The sequence below is a fragment of the Medicago truncatula genome, chromosome 5 (assembly GCF_003473485.1).
Source record: "Medicago truncatula cultivar Jemalong A17 chromosome 5, MtrunA17r5.0-ANR, whole genome shotgun sequence".
Lineage (NCBI taxonomy): Eukaryota > Viridiplantae > Streptophyta > Magnoliopsida > Fabales > Fabaceae > Medicago > Medicago truncatula.
Window position 1 is genome coordinate 14,771,971 of NC_053046.1, and position 12,274 is coordinate 14,784,244.

A 12,274-nucleotide genomic window follows, 5' to 3' on the forward strand; every position below is an offset into this window, starting at 1 on the left:
TCGAGGTACCCAAACTTTTGAATCGAGTAAAAGGATAACCTTCCATATAAATATCAATTAAACTTGCATCAAAATCAGCTTGGCAAAAACCATTGATCAACCATCGTGGCCGAACTGAACCTCCACTTTTTTCAGAAGCATCTAAAATATCATTAAAGTCACCTAGTATACACCAAGGAATTGAAACACATTGTAATTATTGTCTCAAAAAATCCCATGATGCGCGCCTTCTATCTCCTTCGAGGTAACCGTAAAAACCGAGCTGCCATTTACATCTAGAAGGATAGACAACCTCAACATTAATATGATTAGAAGAATAATTCAGCATAAAACAATTAAAAGAGCTGCGCCAAAAGAGTGCTAAGCCACCACTCCAACCATTACTACTAACAACTAAACCATTATCAAAACCAAGCAAATAACAAAATTCTTCTGTTTTATTAGCGTGGACTAAAGTCTCACTTAAAAATAGAACATCCGACTTAAAATAGCGGACTAGGTATTATAGTTTAAAAACTACGCTTAGGTTCCTTAGGCCTCGACAGTTCCATCCTATAAGACTCATTTTCCTCGGCCATCCTATAGATCCCAACGATCCATAGTTGACCTTTGAAGTCTCACCATAACAATACAAATGACAAAACAATTGGAACAACAATGATTCAACCCAATATATGACATTAATTCACCAACTTGACAACAACACCTTTATCTCTTAGATTTAACAAAATATTACCGTTCATCAAATTGCACAAAAAGGCAAAATAAACATGTTCATGGAAGAATTTTCTTACCGAACATATCACAAATTGGCATAAGGCTTAACAATACGTTCAAATCAAGCAGCCCCAATCGAACCAAAAACAAACCTCTCACAAGGATGGTGGCGGAAGCTCCGAAACCTAGTAGAGCGGCACTCCCTAGAGTATCATATTCCTTAGTTTTATTTTTGGTTTAATTATCACTAACTTTCTAAACTATTTGAAAATTTTATAAACAAATTTGAACTAAAAAAATTGTATTTGAATACCTAAACTTATCGATGTATGCGAGTGTCTACTTTTTTTACTGCGCTAATTCGTATAAATAATAATTAATAATATTTATGAAATTTTGATTTTGATTAAAGTTATTTAATTTTGATTAAAATAATAGGTATGTAGATATTTTACATTGTAACAAATTGTGTTTATATCTTTTTCTATAATACCAACAATATAGCTAATATAATATTAATTCTTATATTTTTTAATGACACCAACAATATAACATTTTACTAAATAAAATTTTTTAATCTTCGTGAGCTTAGCTCAGCTAGTAGTATGGACAATGCATAAAATATGCTAGGTACGGGGTTCAAACCCGACCACCACAAACAAAAACATTTTTTTTAAATTTGTTTAGTGAAATGTTACTAAACAAATTTCTTAATGTCTTAGTGAGCTCACTTGGTAAGAACAATGCATAATATATGCAAAGTTTGGGGTTCGAACTTCGGCCATAAAAAAAAAAAAAAAATCTTTAATAGTATACCAATAAGTATAATTCGAAGTGAAAAAACTAATCAAAATCATGCCTTCCTTTTATATATAGTATAGAAAAACACTAACAAATGTCCTTGTGACACGTTTTATTTTTATCATAATTAAATAAAAAAAACATATAATAAATCATCGCTGATGTTCATGGTTATTATTGATCATGTACGAGAGTACGTCTTGTTAATCTACTTTTGTTTTTTTATAAAATACTAGTGTCAATACAGGCACGTTAACTTGCTCATTTTTTAGCTAGTTTTATAATTACATATATTTTTCTTCGAATTAACTTGTAATATTTTTAAATTTTATAGATTAAAAATAGTAAAAATACTAAGCAAGTAATCACATATGTATATGCTTTAAAAAATTATTCATTGGCTTAGCAAATAAACAACTTTAAAGAAGTCATAATGTGTAACTTTATAGTTTTATAAAAAATTTAATATTTAATATTATTTAACCATATGACATCAATAAAAATATTGTGCATTGTATGACATTAAATTTTTTATACACATCAATAAAAAAATAGTACGTGTATTTGTAACACATTCTCAATTTAATGTATGCTTTTACCAAAGGTCTTTCTTTCCCTCACTAATCTTAATCTTAATCTTATTTTTTTTATCATTTATGTTTATTTCTCAAGTTCCTGTATTTCTAAACTTCCCTATAGAAGAACCCTAAATCACTAAATCTCTCAAACCTAAACTTGTTCATGTATGACTAATTAATTAAATGATGATGGCTGGAATTTGATCAAGAATCGCATAAAAACATTGTTTCTAGTCTAATTAAACAATGTTTTGGGGTTTTAGGTGGTCGAATGTTGCACTGATTTTGAGTTGGTATTCATTCATGGACAAACTATTTTGATAGAAATTGAATAAAGACATGGACTGATTTGAGACTAAATGGATAAAGTTGGACTATTTCGACAAAATACTCAAACACACGAAGTTAAGGTGCCACATCATCACTGTTAACAATGTTAGATGAACTATACTAATAGAGGGGCTCAATTGAGAAACGCTTAACAAAGACAGAGACTCTTTTGAGATATCAATACAATCAAAGTCTAGTTTGAGAGTGTGTTACAAAGACAACGATCAACTTAATAATTTACTAGTTTAATCTAAGGAGAATGTTAATCAGTGCCCCCGGAACATTGGTTAAGCACCAAAAAAAGTAAGTTTTTATTAAAAATTAATGTAATTATTACTTGATAAAAAGTGACAGTTTATATTTTCAAGACATAAATTATATTTATAGATTCTTTAACCAGTGTCCCGAAGGCACTGGTTAACAAGACCCTTAATCTAATTTAGCGTTTAGTACATTATAATTTCTTAATAATTTTTGAAATTTAAAATATTAACATTTTTGTCTTTTATGTTAAATGTTTTGATATAATTCGAATTATAGTTTGTAACCACAAAAAATAAAAATTTTGAATTATAGTTTTTCAATAATAAATTGGAAAAAAGAATATCTTATCATATCTCCCTCAAAAAAAAACATCTTATTAGTACTGAATAATAAATTAAAAAATATTTTGTCAGAAAAAATAAAACAAAAAAGTTATTTTCATAAAAAAAATAACATAGAAAGATTTTTTCTATACGAAATTTTAAGAAAAAAAATGATTGTCTAGTCTATTCTATCTATTTCATCCTAATTATCAACTAAATATTTTTTCCTTTTTAGAGACTGCTCGAGCCAATAGTTAGTTATTTTCTTTATCATGACAGACTCTAGTCAATAGTTGACTGTAGTGATGTGGCATAACCGTATTAGTACATTTTCTTAATAAATTATTTTATTTTTAAAGGAAAAAAAATCAATTCACTGCTAAAAAAAATCTACATCTATAAATCAATTCACATTCAGTTACTATCAAGGAAAAAATAAGAAAACAGAAAATATATGTCCATGTTGAGCTGAATCCCATTAATTTTTCACTGTGTAGCATTGCATTGAGAAACTAGAAAACGCGTGAAATTAAATTTTCAACTTTCAAGTGCTATAAATATATGTTACCCTCATACGTATCGTTCATGCAAACAAACTGTCCAGCATATATCAAGGTTAATTCATTCTCTATTCAATTCTATGCTCTAAATATTCAATGCTCACCAATATTTTTCTTCCAACTTTTTTTTTTTTTTTATCTCTATTGACTTATTCTACTTGTTTGTTTCTTCTAACATTAGTTTCTCACTTGTGTTAGTTCACTTAATCTTTGTTTTACATGATTTGTTTTTCATTTGGTTCTTAGCCCACATTATTTAATCAACCAACAATAATTTAATTAATCAATAATTTAGTTAATCATATCACAAATTAATTTAATTTTTTTGTACTTGTAATTTGCAGGAAATTTTCACATGAAAGGATGAAGATTGAAGAGTGAAGACCCAATCTACAATCACATACACACATTCTTATTCTCACTCCTCTTTATATAAATTTCATCCACAACTTAAAAATCAACCAACATTCTCAACCTTCTTTCATCTTTCTCACTCTTTCAAACAAAACAACATTAATATGATGAACAAACCACTCAACCTTATCTGTTTCTTTTTCCTCTTCTCATCTATCACTGTAAGATTTTTTTTTTTTATTATTCTCATTGTTCAAAGTTTCAATTTTTTCAATTGTTTTATATTAACCATTGTGATATCTAAAATGGGTTTTAATCAATTTTCATCAATGCAGGTTATTTCCGCCGGAGATGATGTCGCCGGAGACAAAAATCCGTTCACACCAAAAGCATTTCTGAATCGGTATTGGGACAAAGAGATCCGCAACGGTTTACCGAAACCGTCATTTCTGTTTTCCAAGGCTTCACCGCTATCCACCGTGGAAGCAGCGACGTTCGCGAAGCTAGCTTCCGGCAACGTGTTATCCACGCGCCTGCCGGAATTTTGCTCAGCCGCGAACCTACTCTGCTTGCCGGAAGTAGCCCAGAGTCTCGAAAAGCACGGAGATGATGTAAATTTCGCCATTTACAGAGACAAGAACTTCACCAACTACGGAACGGATCGACCCGGTGGATTTGACTCGTTCAAAAACTACTCCGACGGTGAAAACGTTCTGGTGAACGATTTCCGTCGCTACAGCCGAAACTCCGCCGGCCATAAAGAAACCTTCACCAGCTACGCTACCAACGCCAACGTCGCCGATCAAAGCTTCCACACTTACGGCGCCGGAGCCACCGGCGGCGGCGGCGAGTTCAAAACATACACAACTGAAACCAACGTTCCAAACGAAGTTTTCACTTCTTACTCCGATAGCGCCAACGGAAGAACACAATCCTTCAACTCTTACACAGAAAACGGTAACAGCGGTCAACAATCTTTCACTTCCTACGGTAAAAACGGTAATGGCCCCACTGAAGAATTCACCAGCTACGGAACAAGCTCCAACACTGCTGGATCGGGTTTTTCAAACTACGCCGAAACCTCAAACGCCGGTAACGACAGTTTCAAAAGTTACGGCGTAGATATGAATAACCCGACAAACAGTTTCTCTAACTATGCTAACGGTGGTAACGGTGCAACTCAAACGTTTTCAACTTACCGTGAAAAATCCAACGTTGGTGCTGATTCTTTTACTAGCTATGCAAAAACCGCAAATGCTGCGAAAATTGGTTTTGATAACTATGGAAAATCTTTCAATGATGGAACTGATACATTCACAAGCTATGCTAAAACATCAACCGGTGAAACAAAGGTTGGTTTTAAAGGCTATGGTGTTAAAAATGATTTCAAAGAGTATTCGAAGGAAGGTGTTTCTTTTGCAAAGTACACAAACGTGAGTTCGAGTTTAAGTGCTTCTGTGAAAGTGAACAAAAATGCTGCGAGTGGTAGTTTGGTAAAAAAATGGGTTGAGCCTGGTAAGTTTTTTAGAGAGAAAATGTTGAAAGAAGGTACGGTAATGCCTATGCCTGATATTAGAGATAAATTACCTAAAAGGTCGTTTTTACCCCGGAGTATTCTTGCGAAATTACCGTTTTCTACATCCAAGATTGATGAGATGAAGGGGCTATTCAAGGCTTCGGATAATGGTTCAATGGAAAAGATGATGAGGGATTCATTGGGTGATTGTGAGAGAGTTCCGGCTAAAGGTGAGACAAAAAGATGTGTTGGGTCTATTGAGGATATGATCGACTTTGCAACTTCGGTTTTGGGTCGAAATGTGGTGGTTCGGACTACTGAGAATGTAAATGGGTCGAAGAAGGATGTTATGGTGGGTCGGGTTAATGGGATTAATGGCGGGAAAGTGACCCGGTCTGTTTCGTGTCATCAGAGTTTGTTTCCGTATTTGCTTTATTATTGTCACTCGGTTCCTAAGGTTCGGGTTTATCAAGCGGAGCTACTTGACCCGAAGAGTAAAGATAAGATCAATCAAGGGGTTGCTGTTTGTCATTTGGATACTTCTGATTGGAGTCCAACTCATGGTGCTTTTATGTCTCTTGGGTCGGGTCCGGGTCGGATTGAGGTTTGTCATTGGATTTTTGAGAATGATTTGTCATGGACAGTTGCTGATTAAGAAGCTTGGGAAGAATGAGAAAAAATTGAATGGTGCAATAGATAAAAATCAAAACTGGTTCTTTTTTGCTGCTAAAAAAACCAGCAGTTAGAAGAACTCTTTTGAATTTTAAGTTTAAGTAATGTCATTTTTTATTTTTCAATTTTTAGTTTGATAGAAAAATTAAGGTATGGTATATTATAATATATTTATATTATAAGATTATTATTAATTGTAAGTGTTTATGGTTTGCTTGTTTCCCTAATAATGGGAAGCAATGAATCAAGTTGAGAACAATGCAAAGCAATGAATCATCAAGTTAATTAAACTTGTCACTTGTCACTGTTTTGTGTTTGTTTTTTTGTTTCAATTATTAAGTGATTCGATGGTATTGGTTAGAACACGCAAGAACAAAAATTTCATTTCATGAAGAGACAAAAAAAAGACATGATATGCATATATGATGATAAATTTTAGTAGGGGGAGAACAATTAGAGGGACACGGAATTGGATTTTCCACAAATATACAAAGCCATGTGAACTTAAAGGATGAGGTGGTCCTTAAACCACCCAAAACATGCTCTTGTATTGGTGTGACAAAGTTCACGGGACAGATATTGTTGCCCAATGTCCAAATAAGAGTAAGAGATCAATCATATTTATATAAATAATAATAAGTGTAAGGTCTATCTGCATTGTCTTCAGTTCTAAGATTAACTCAAAAATAGTAGAGGTGAAATTGCGAATTTTGTTCTCATTCAACAAATTGTCTAATCACTCTTTTTTAAACTTTTCCTCCTTTAACAATATTACATTGTTTGTTTAGTATATTTTTAGTTTATGAATGACTCAAACTTACTATTTAAATAGACAAGCTTATTGTAAGTTTGTAACATCACAGACTTAATTACACATGTCATGATTTTGTAAACTATAAGTTCATTCTAGTATTGAACTGTCAATACCATATAGTAGCACGAGTACAAAGTATTTATCATGAAACAGGTTTGGTTTTTTGTATGAAAAGCTATAAACTATGATATAATTTTTTATTTAAATCGTTTTTTTAAAGTTCTAAAGGGGGAAGCCAAACATTCTTCAACATATTGTAGGGACCCTGGAATTGTAGTATCTCTACTTCAATTTAAGAGCTCATGTTTTAATTTGCTTCCTAGTTTTCCTTTTGGAAACGTGGAGATTGTAATTTATGATAAGTAAGTTTGCACAAATTAATTAATGATGTTATTGAATTTGTTTCATCTATTTTCTCAACCGTTTCATCTATATTTTCTTTTTTTGTCAAGTGTTTCATCTTTTTTCTACTATATTACTTTTTTTTAAGAGGCCAAAATAGAATATATTACCAAATCAAAATGTCATTTCTAGCACAAAATGTAACAAGGAAGAAACAGAAAAGTCTGAACAATAATTACAAAACGGAAATTGGAAAAAACAACAAAAAAACCTAAGCGAAAGAAATAACAACCAGCCATAGCCCAACAATGCAAGGGGACTAAGCCACCAGCCATGATAATTGAAGGAAAAATGAACAAATTTTGCCTTCAACCACAAGAAGGAAAGTAATTTAATTTTGTCCACTAATTGCATAATTGAGCATTATTTATCGTTAAAATTCTGTTATTTCTTTCTTTTCATATTTCCTACACGATAGCAAACCAAATAACATGCAAAATAGATTGCCGCAGCTTAGAGCCACCACCACCAGAGCTGAACTCATTGAAATGATTTGTTGCATATAACGGGAGGACCGAAAAAATACCAACCCATCGAAGAATACAAGGCTAAACAGACTCAAAAAAACAACAATGTAAAAATAAATGAGTGACAGTTTCCAGAGAGCAACACCCACTAGCACACAGACAAGAATCATTATTTATAACGCCACATCGAAACAAGTTATTCTTTGTTGATAATTAGGAATGACTATAAATGAATGACTATATTACTTTGGCTTAAATATGGAAACGGTCCCTCCAAATATCTGGCGTTTTGGTTTTAGTCCCTATAAAAAAAATTGGTTTTAGTCACTGCAAATATAGAATATTTGGTTTTGGTCCTTAGTATTTTGTTTTAATCCTTGTAAAATCATTTCATATTGAAATTGGTCCCTATAATATTTATTTTAGTCCTCATTTTGAGGGACTAAAATCAAATATTCTACATATTACAAGGACCAAATCCAATATGAATCAATTTTACAAGGACTAAAACAAAATACCAAGGATCAAAACCAAATTTTTATATTTGCAGGGACTAAAACCAAAAAAATATTTTTACAGTGACTAAAACCAAAATGTCAGATATTTGCAGGGACTATTTTCATATTTAAACCTATTACTTTTAATTATTTATCATCTCAACTCACCTATTTTTCTCCATCGAATATAATTAGGAACAATTTAAAAAAACAATATTAAATACTATATGAAATTTGAAAACAACAATTAAAAAATAACAAAAACTGTTATGAAAAAACACACTTTAAAATATGCTGAGGGAGTGACGTATTTTAAGGTCCGCCATAAAATTTTAAATCATATATCCTATTTATTATAAAATAAATGTTATTTAATTTTTCAAAATACATATTAAGAATTACAAAGATTAAAAGAAAGAGAATTGTTATTTAATTACTGCAATAAAAGAAATGATTGGTTCACAAGTAATTTAATTACTGCAATAAAAAAATGATTGGTTCACAATATTGATGACATCCCAAAATTTTGGAATTATTAAACTTGTAAGATTCCAACTTTCCCATGTGTTTGTTTGGTACTTATAACGATATAACGAGAGTATACACTATTTCAACAATTTATGTAACGATTTTATCACAAAAAACTTGTGGCTAGGGCCCCTATGTTCGCAAAGATATATCGATACATATGAAAACATGTGATATGTGAACGATGAACAACATTAATTGTGAACCATGGTGTAATTGTTTAAGGTAATCTAAACCAGACCGGCCGTCCAAAAAGCGATCTTGATGAACTTGGACAAAAAGCGACGGCTGACCAAGAGTACATACATATTTTCTTTCAAGATTATGTTTGTTTATGTGTTGATAGTTTGATTTTAAATGAATTGATTATGTAAAAAGTTGAAGTGATTAAGTGCTTATTCATGTACTACTTTATGTGTGATTCATTTTTAAAGTATAAAAAGTCACATGAGTTTCATGCAACAACAAAGTGTGTTAGAGAAAATATCTATAACACCTCTCTTCTCATTTTATGTGCTTAGTATAGCTACTAGAGTGTCCCGTGAGCTTAACTCAGTTGCTAGGGACAATGCATAATATATACAAAAGTCGAAGTTCGAACTAGAACACATCAATTCTCAAAATTTAAAATGTGTGAGCGCTACTACGACAAAGAAAAAAAATACTTACCTCACACATACATTTTTACTGATGAAAATTAATATAGCTCACTTTAAATTTACTTGGAATGAGTCAAATTTAGTGAATTTCTCTTAAATTTAACGAATAAGAGTGAGTGAGATTTTAGTGATTCTCATTGGCAATAATGTGAAGGATTATACGTGCCGTTATTACCTAACATGACATTTGTTTATCACAAGCTGTCATATAATCCAATTATGCAATGATTCTATTCGATGCTGGTAGAAGGTCATCTCATAATTTGGGTTTACTTATATGGCTTATTGATCCGACAATGAGTAATATTTTTTTGAAAGAACCGTTAGTTCATAATTATATAAATATATTAATTGATTATTCCAAACAAATGTATGTTTTCCCTTGCAACCCCTACCCTATGTATTTAAATTAAGCTTATGATTTGAGTGTGACTGGTGTAGTAGTTTTAACTTTGAATTAGGATCACTAATTCAATGCAATGTGCATTAGCAACGGTGTGAAAGCGAAAGCACAACGGTACGTACCATGATTATAATTTAGATCCATAAAGTGGATATATAATAACGGTGCATGATTTTACAAAATATCGGTGCATGACAGAAAGTCGTTGTATGTTTGATTAGGATGATGATTTGAAAGCAGTAATTAAATCTAAATTTTTCTTTTCAAATTGGCCGTTAATATATGTTTGGGACCGTTAAGTTAGATAAAATAGCAAGCAAAATTCAACGCACTTTAATAAAAAAAGAAAAATATAACTCAATAAATAAACTATGGTTAATGGAGCTCTTTTGCACTTATTTGAAGAGTTTGCAATTCCATTCATAAATGAAATGATATGCTGCTCTAGAGACTAGAAATGAAAAGCTCAATCCCTTGTAACAAAATATACCCTCAATTTTGTTTTGAATTAACAAGATTTAGTTGGTGTTTTTTTTTTTGACAAATGATTTAGTTAATAAAGCTAGATTCATGTTGACTAATATTTTATTTTATTGAAAGGATTTGGACTCACTTGTTTCCAAAGATGCTATATATTATTTTCATGGACAAGATATCTTTTAATATTGTGATTAGGTGCAACAAGGGCGAGATTCATGAAACATACCGTTTGCTGTTGTGGTCTTCTAAATTTATTAAGTATATATGTTTTCAAATTAAAAACATTATCCTTTATTTTTATTTTTATTTTATAGTATATAATTTAGAGTGAAGTCTGATTTTCGTCTCTCACATAAATCACTTGCTAGATATGCTCGGGTTCATACCAAATATGGTATTTTCGTTAGACCTTACTATATATGTGACGATTGTGTTGGAGAACACCATAAACAATTCACTTCACTTTGCTCAATCACCCACACTCCGCGTATGTTATGAGAGAAGGTAAAAAGAACGATTAATCTGAGTGTGAGAGAGAGAGAGAGAGAGAGAGAGAGAGAGAGAGAGAGAGAGAGAGAGAGAGAGAGAGAGAGAGAGAGAGAGAGAGAGAGAGAGAGAGAGAGAGAGAGAGAGAGAGAGAGAGAGAGAGAGAGAGAGAGAGAGAGAGAGAGAGAGAGAGAGAGAGAGAGAGAGAGAGAGAGAGAGAGAGAGAGAGAGAGAGAGAGAGAGAGAGAGAGAGAGTATTGTTATTTCTAGTTGAATATTCACAATTGAATTACACTTGCACTACTTGTTTTATTATTGGCAAAATTACACTTTTAGTCCCTTAACTTAATTTCAGGTAACAGTTTGGTCCTTTATCTTTTTTTCATTTCAATTTGGTTCTTTTTATCCAGTTTTATATACATTTTCAAGCTTCAAATCTAATATTCTTATGCAAACATAGACGAGGATCATAGATTTGAAGATTGAAAAACCATAAGAAAATAAAATCATGAATTTTAAGCTTAAAAATTCATATGAAAATGGACAAAAATGACCAAATTGAAATGAAAAAAAAGATAAAGGACCAAACTGTTACCTGAAATTAAGTTAAGGGATTAAAAATGTAATTTTACCTTTATTATTTATACACACTTTGATATAGCACATATGATAAATTTGTATCTTTATTTCAACAGGCAACTAATAAACTAACTGGTCTCTAACTAACTTGAAAGCAGTTATAAGTTCCTATCTCTATTATTACTTGTAGCCCAAGTAATCTATTATGATTATTATTGGTTAATACTCTCAAGTCTCAACAGATTGGAGATGCTCTAATAATGTTCTTTGCATGTATTCATTTCTATTTCCTTGTGAATGTATCATTTCTATACGATCTTAAAGAACTCTCATTCTAACTCACATTATGCATGGAAGGTAATGAAAGAGTATGTGATGGACGCACAATATGAATTTGTTGCTTCAAGAACACCGACATTAGGATTGGATGATAGGATTTAGTGGATTAAGACAAACTATAATTGTTTATTACTATATCACGTCTCTCTTAACATGACCTATGCATGTATAATCGAAGCGTGTGGATTTTAAAATCCAAACAAATTGTGTCCAAATTTTAAATATAGAAGGGATAAATTTGTGAAAAAAAAGTCATTACTTTTCCCACCCTATTAGGTTCTCGTGCGCTCTGTTTAAATTCTAAAATCCAAAATATTTCAACGTGTTTTTAGAGGTTTTATAGGGTTTTTATATAGTTCGGATTCTAAAATCCAAATTGCATAGGGCGCAGAAAAAAATCATAGGGTGGGAAAAGAAACGATAAAATATAGGATATGACAAGGCCCAGTTATATTGTGGGTAGAAAGATCCAGCCCATAAGGCAAAACCCGCTTCTTTCTTAGGT

The 12,274-nt window shown here is 31.6% G+C and overlaps 1 protein-coding gene across 2 annotated transcripts; it reads left to right on the forward strand.

Annotated features, from left to right (window-relative positions):
* The first annotated feature begins 3,477 nt into the window (after positions 1–3,477).
* Positions 3,478–6,419, forward strand: LOC11410657 (polygalacturonase 1 beta-like protein 3). 2 transcript variants are annotated; one of them, XM_003613186.4, is made up of 3 exons: positions 3,478–3,628; positions 3,918–4,148; positions 4,263–6,419. In XM_003613186.4, exons 2-3 carry the CDS (start codon positions 4,092–4,094, stop codon positions 6,096–6,098), a joined length of 1,893 nt encoding a protein of 630 aa, XP_003613234.1. In that variant the 5' UTR covers positions 3,478–3,628; positions 3,918–4,091; the 3' UTR covers positions 6,099–6,419. The 2 variants fall into 2 exon arrangements, with proteins under 2 accessions (XP_003613234.1, XP_039690339.1); XM_039834405.1 differs by lacking the exon at positions 3,478–3,628 and adding an exon at positions 3,742–3,766.
* Positions 6,420–12,274: the final 5,855 nt, after the last annotated feature.

Excerpts from the sequence above, each read along its gene's own strand:
- LOC11410657 (XM_003613186.4), top strand. The coding sequence starts at position 4,092 with ATGATGAACAAACCACTCAACCTTATCTGTTTCTTTTTCCTCTTCTCA. Across the intron at positions 4,149-4,262 it reads TCCTCTTCTCATCTATCACT|GTTATTTCCGCCGGAGATGA; the intron begins GTAAGATTTTTT and ends TCATCAATGCAG.